Below are 7033 nucleotides of genomic sequence, written 5' to 3' on the forward strand. Positions count from 1 at the left end.
AGCTATCATGGCTCCGTTCTACCAGTGGATGGACACCGAGAACTTTGTTCTGCCTGACGACGATCGCCGTGGAATCCAGCAGATTTACGGTCAGGCTGACGTTTCTGTGTTATGGCTTTGGTGTTCTGTCTGTTCTTTGGTGTTCCGTCTGTTCTTTGGTGTTCTTTCTTCAGGTTCTTCAGATGTTCTTTGGTGTACTTTCAAGTTAATGTCTGACCTAGCAACATTCTCAAGATTCCATGGAGCTGTAACTGTTTAACTGTATAACTGTTCTGTTCTCAATGAGTGGTCCACCTCAGGCATTTAAGGATGAAGTTGTTTGTTTATTTCATTAATCTCTAATTGAGTTGCTTCTGTGTCTTTCACAGGTTCTAGATCAGGAGAAGAACCTGTCCCCCGCCCCCCGGCCCCTCGGCCCACACGAAAACCCACCAGACCCTCTCAAGGCCCCGACATTTGCGAGGGACACTTTGACACCATCGCCATCCTGAGAGGAGAGATGTTTGTGTTCAAGGTGAACTGGGATTCCTCCGTTTAAACTCATTATGCTCACACAGAACTAATTTGGCCGAAGTCACTTGCTGCATGTATGGTGTATATTGGTGCTCTTTTGTGTCCGTGTGTTGTTAAATTTTGGTGTGTTTTGTCTTCACTCCCGTCTTTCTCCTGTAGGACAAATGGCTTTGGCGGGTTCGTGAGAATAAAGTCCTGCAGGGTTACCCCATGCCCATCTCGCACTTCTGGAAAGGTCTATCAGGTCCCATCAATGCCGCCTATGAGCGCTCCGATGGAAAGTTTGTCTTCTTTAAGGGTACGCCTCCTGTTCAACCCAGCCCCTCGTTCATGTCAAGTTCTGACCAAGCCACCGATTTTGTGCCTAGGTGTTAATCGGACACAAACTTTTTTTTTTTTTTTTTGGAAGACTTTTTTTTCTCTGAGTTCTACAGATGATCTTCACCACTTTCAAATTTTACTGTTTTATGATCAGTATACATAATTCTTAGTGAAAACCAATCTCGTTTACCTGCATAATGTTGAGCTATAATATATTTCTTGTACTGGCTTTCTCTCCTATAGCAGGTCCCTCAACTTCAAAACAGCACATTTCTCATTCTTCTCTCTCTCTCTCTGTCTCCCTCCACAGGTGACCGTTATTGGGTGTTTAGTGAATCCAGTATGGAGCAGGGATATCCTAAATCCCTGAAAGAACTGGGCACTGGTCTTCCCAAAGACAAACTGGATGCAGCTCTGTTGTACACACCGACGGGCATGACATACTTCTTCAGGGGAAACAAGTGAGTGTCTGAGGTCGTTTTGGCATCTGACTCAATCCTGTATCTTTAACACTCACGAGATCCGGCTCTTGTTCACGTAATGTCTTCGTTTAGGTTCTTCTTTCTATTTTAAAGCTGTGCTTTTTCCGGTCTTTCGTCCTACTTCTTCTTCTCCTTCCTCATCTTTTTCTCAGTATTACTCTAGCGTTATTATCGTTTTGGTTTCAGATATTACCGTTTCGATGAGATCAAGCAGTCGGTGGAGGCAGACTATCCCAAACCCATCAGTGTCTGGAAGGGTGTACCTGACAACATCAGAGGAGCTATCATGAGCGATGATGGAGGTACAGCTGTGTGTGTGTGTGTGTGTTTCTGTGTGTATGTGTGTGTGTGTGTGTGTGTGTGTGTTGTGTGTTGAGAGAAACTGAGTTGAGTGTTTGTGTGTGTGTGTGTGTGTGTGTGTGTGTGTGTGTGTGTGTGTGTGTGTGTGTGTGTGATTGTGAGTGTATATGCGTGTGTGTGTGTGTTGTGTGTTGAGAGAAACTGAGTTGAGTGTTTGTGTGTGTGTGTGCGAGAGAGAGAGAGAGAGAGAGAGAGAGAGGAGATACATATGATGAGGAGAGTCAGAGAGTAATCCACTGGCTTCTCATTTTATTCTTCATCTGTTTCTTCACCAGCTCACACGTACTTCTACAAAGCCAACAAATACTGGAAATTCAACAACCAGCAGCTGAGGGTGGAGTCAGGTTACCCCAAGTCCGTTCTCACTGGCTGGATGGGCTGCGATGCGGAGGAGCCTAAGAAAGGCAGGACCAGCGAGGAAGAAATCATCATCGAGTTTGAGGAGACAGAGGGCGGGGTCGTGAAGGCGGCGGCCGTGGTGGTCCCTCTTTTCTTATTGGCCTGCGTTCTGTGCACTCTGGGAGCTCTGTTGTTCTTCCGTCGCTACGGCACTCCGAGACGCCTCTTGTACTGTCACAGGTCTCTACTGGACAAGGTCTAGAGATGGAAAGGAAGAGGGAGAGGGAGAGAGAGAGAGAGAGAGAGAGAGAAAGAGCAAGGGAGAGGGAGAGAGAAAAAAATGGAAGGACAGACACTAAATGAAAAAGAGAGAATTGGGGAAGAAAGAGGAGGATGGTTAAGGAATGACTTCAGTTGAGTTTGTTTACGGAAGCGTACAGAGTAGAGCGAGAAGGGAAAGAGGAGGGAGGGAGAGAAAATAAAAACCAAAAAAAAGGGAAGCATTCAGGATAGAGAGATTCATATTGTATGTTCATTTAATACTGTGTACAACTCTTTGTTCTAAAGAAATGAACAGACCCTGTGTGCGTGTGTTTTGCGTGTGCGTGTGTGTGTGTGTGAGAGAGAGAGAAAGAGAGAGAGAGAGAGAGAGAGAGAGAGAGAGAGAGAGAGAGAGAGAGAGAGAGAGAGGAAATCCTCTTAAAGGTTCACCTATCACTTATCATAATAAAATTAAGCATTTTGTGATTCATATTCTAGTGCGGTTAGTTTTTCCTCTGTCTTTCTCTCTGTCCCTCTCTTAACATCCCTATTTTTTCTCTGCATCTCTCTCTCTCTCTCTCTCTCTCTCTCTTTAAACATGACACCAGCTGGAATGCTGTATGATTGAATTTTTTCTCCTTTCATGATATTAACATCTCTTTTTGTCATTCAAATTTACTGCCTGCCACTTAAAACACATCCCTGACTATATTCATGAGTGTATCCATTGCTTTAATGAATGTCTGAATGAATTCGAGATGGGCAGAGAGATTTCGGTGTCTCCATCATCACTCTGTCATCGTCTAATCTGGTCTGCTCGCTACGTCTGGCCCCATCATAAAACCTCTAAAATAAAAGTTCTCTGCTTCTGATCTGCTCTCCCTCCTGGCACTGATCTACATGTGGACTGGATAGGCTGAAGCAAAATGGCGGCCTTTTCTGTCTAGACTGCTAACACTTATCCAGTTTTCATGAAGGTCACAAAGGAAAGGAGACAGGAAGAGAGAGAGAGGGAGGGGGGGTGGTTGCAGAGTGTTGGAACTGGACCAGCGTCTCAGCCCTAGAGACGCACCGTGTGTGTGTGAGAGAGAGAGAAAGAGAGAGATAGAGAGACAGAAAGGTCAAAGGTCAGGGAAGATGGGATCGTTTGGCACCTGAAGGAATCCGGTTTCATTCTAACTCACAGAACAGACCTGTCGCTTTGGTACAAATTTCAAATGTTATTGTTTTGTTGTTTTTTTGTTTTATTACAATTATAGTAATTATTATTATTGTTATGTTATTATTAATGATTTAATTGTTATTATTATAACTATGGTTACTGTTATTGTTGTTCTCTTTTTGTAATCGCAATTATTTGTTGTCATTTCAAGTCCTGCTGGGCAGAGGCATAACATGATGATGGCTGAAGTGGCCATCCTGGTCTCCTATTGGTCAGATCCTGGGTGGGTTGGGCTTAAGAAAGTTTCTTTGTGTGAAACTTTTTTGCGTAGCCTGTTGACATTAGCAAGAGTTCAGGAATATACAACTATTTATGAAAATTAAAAAAAAAAAAATAATAGTGCAATATTTTTCATTAAACACACGTCAGCATTGAATAATGACGATAATGGTAACAATATTTATAATGATAATGATAATAATGAATCTAAAAGGAATGATTTTTTTTTTTTTTTTTTTTGCCTGTTTCATACTTTTTGTATTTGGAAAATGAAAATCAAATAAATGTATTTTCTAAAATCTTATATTTAGACTCTTTGTCCTTTCATCTCAGAAGACAACCACAGTACACTTACTCACACTTACAAGCATGCATGCATACACACACACACACACACACACACACAAAATCACATGAACCAGATTGCTAGTGTCTTAGGAGCAGGTTTAGGGTTTTACCCAAGAATGCTGATTGTGCTAGCAGTGCTGTTTTTTCTCCCCCCCCCTAAATTTAAGTTACTTTAGCAAAAATTCCTCCGGGCATAGGACATAACAGGACGTGGTGAAATCTCGCTGAAGTGATGGATTCTGTGGTCAGTGGGAGGGTTGGGTGGAGGGTGTCAAATTGTGGGTGAATGTTTTGGACATCATCAGAACCATTCCAGTGACTGCTCTGTCTGGATCCATTTTTCAAGGACATCTGGCAAATTTGCCGCTCTTTGCAAAGTTGCAGATGTACCACAGGAAACTGACTTTGAGTTTATGCGATAGCAATCTTTAAAGAAAGAATGTGTGTGTGTGTGAGTGCACTTGTGTGTGAATGAGGCCATGCAGCCCTGTTCAGATAAGACAAATATGCAGTTCTCAAGCTTTTTCAAAACCTTTTTTTTCTTTTCTTTTTTTTCTTTTTTTTTCTTTTTTTTACAAAAAATCTGCTCTACTATTTTATTCTGGTTGCTCTTCATTCCTCCTTCTTTTTCTTTTTCGTTTCTTTCCCTCTCTATTTCTCTCTTTTCTTTCTTTTCTCACTTACTGCTTAAATTGTTCTTTTTTTTTTATGAGGCTTTTAACTGAAACCACTCCTCTCATCACCGCAAATATCTCTGGTCTGTTTTCCTCTTCCCTCTCTTTCCTTCCCTTCCCCCATTCCTCCCTTCTTTCTCTCTCTCTCTCTCTCTCTCTCTCTCTGTCTCTGCCTCTCTCTGTCTCTCTCTCTCTCTCTCTCCCTCGCTCTCTCTTTCTGCATATGTTCATCTACTTTCTCTCTCTCTCTCTCTCTCTCTCTCCCTCTCTCTCTCTTTCTGCATATGTTCATCTACTTTCTCTCTTGGCTGCCTAATCTTTTTTTCTCCTCTTTCAGCTGGTACATTGATCATAGGCGCTCAGAAACTCTTTTTTTCATGGATTTTTTTTTGTCTTTTGCCAAGTCAGTGAGTCTCATTCCACCTCAATGTCAGTTTTAATTAGTGAAAAAAAACAGGTCTTTTAAAACTAAACAGTCACAGTACTGTATATTTGTCTATTTAGTATTCAGTTTGGATCTGACTGAACAAACGGACAAATGTTAGTCTGACTCTTTATTTATTTATTTTATTTTTATTATTTTAACAAAACATAATCTTTTCATAATCTGTCAAAGTTAAATCTTTAACAAATCAAATACAACTCTTCAATCCAAAAAAAAAAGAAAAACCCACAATCAACACCACGGTCACTTTACATATTAAGGGATCAGAAAGAAGCATACTGGCCAAAATACATGCAATTTATTCAATTTGGAGACAAAAATCCCGCAGGAAGAGATAGTAATTGTGAATTAAAAGTCACTGGTAATAAATACTGAATGTGAGGTTAGAAATCTTAGGAATTCTCTCTAAAGGAATCAAATTAAAGTCGCTTTGGGGAACATCTAGAGACCGTGCTGAGGAATTGCTCATTTTTAATAAATGCAGTTACCAACACTTGATTAAAATGTTTGCTTACTCCCCCCCCCAAAAAACCCTGGAATTATTGGAATGATTGCAAAAAATGAATATAACAGCTGTTCATTAATCATCAATGGCTTGTTTATTATAAAGTCAGTTTTAAGAGAGAGTATTTTAATTCTTATGTGATCAAGCAGCCAAACGCCTTCTTCCTCATTCAGTTCCACTTTGAACCCTCGATTACATCCACTAGATTATAGTGGATCGCTAGATTACATCCTTTCATTTTACCGATACTTGAGTTCTTTTTTTCTCCTTCATTCTTTTACTCCAGATGGAGGGATGAGGCGTACAGTGAGGTGGTCTGATGTGCAGGATGCAAGATTTTTTGGCTCTTTTGGCAGTGTGTGGACGTGGGCGAGGTCTGGCGACCGTGCCGGCGTGTTTGGTTCTCGTCGTCTGGTTCTCGAGCAGCCAGGACCGAGCGCACAGCTGCCGAACAGGAAGTGGCCTGGACAGCTGCTTGCAATTGAGTCTCTGTGTGTTTGACTAACCTACATTATACTGTACCACATACTGCAACAGTTTCTTTCTTAGTGTGTGTGTGTGTGTGTGTGTGTGTGTTTGAGAGAGAGAGAAAGAGAGAGAGTGAGGGGGGGGGGGATTCATGCAGCGTCCCACAGTCTCTGGCCAGGATGTCTGAATATATTATTCGTTGCGAAACAGTAACACCACTGTATCAAAGCAAACGTTGTTAATATCGCTTCTATTTCTGTCCTTGTTTCACTTTTTTTTTTTTTTATGTCTTACCTTTGCTCCTGATTTTTCGGCTGTCTTTGTGACTGAATTCTGTGTCAGAGGAAAGATTATCTCACTTTTTCCAGAGTCTGGTTCTTGTAGAGGACAAGTTTTCTTACAAGGCAAATCTTCTCTAATGTGGTGCTTGTTTTTTAGCATGCCTATGTAAACACCTTTTTTTTTTTTTTGTTATTTGTTTTGTGACAGCATATTAGTCAGCAGTGACCTGGCCTTGAATGTGAGTCGTACTGTCAACCACCGTTAACGGTAAACAGACATTTCTAGGACATCCTGTCCTGTCCTGTCCTGTCTCCTAATGGTAAATGGTTATGGTTTAGGGTTATGAAAATTATCTCTAAATTTCAAGTGTTTTTAGGCTTCTTTTTTTTTTGGGGCTGTGGTGATGATCTGTGGGGCATAGCAAAATCAGACGAGACACACACATGTTCGCATAATCTCATGGCATCCCCATATCATATGCTCTATCATATGCTCATATGAACTGGAGGGTTAAACAGAGTGCACTGGCTCCAGTCTCTGGTGTGAGTCTGAGGTGTTTCATATCTATGACAGCCAAGTTCATAGATAATAGCA

General features: G+C 41.3%; 1 protein-coding gene across 1 annotated transcript in view; it reads left to right on the plus strand.

Annotated features, from left to right (window-relative positions):
- mmp14a (matrix metallopeptidase 14a (membrane-inserted)) overlaps positions 1 to 2311 on the plus strand; it is a 10921-nt gene extending 8610 nt beyond the window's left edge. Inside the window, exons 5-10 of the mRNA XM_030780022.1 lie at positions 1 to 89; positions 369 to 514; positions 673 to 811; positions 1145 to 1295; positions 1503 to 1618; positions 1952 to 2311. The exon at positions 1 to 89 is cut by the window's left edge and continues 73 nt beyond it. Coding sequence (XP_030635882.1) covers positions 1 to 89; positions 369 to 514; positions 673 to 811; positions 1145 to 1295; positions 1503 to 1618; positions 1952 to 2277 — 967 coding nt within the window. The 3' untranslated portion in view covers positions 2278 to 2311. The remainder of the gene's footprint in view (positions 90 to 368; positions 515 to 672; positions 812 to 1144; positions 1296 to 1502; positions 1619 to 1951) is intronic.
- The last annotated feature ends 4722 nt before the right edge of the window (positions 2312 to 7033 follow it).

Source organism: Chanos chanos, chromosome 7 (assembly GCF_902362185.1).
Source record: "Chanos chanos chromosome 7, fChaCha1.1, whole genome shotgun sequence".
In the NCBI taxonomy this organism is placed as follows: Eukaryota; Metazoa; Chordata; class Actinopteri; order Gonorynchiformes; family Chanidae; genus Chanos; species Chanos chanos.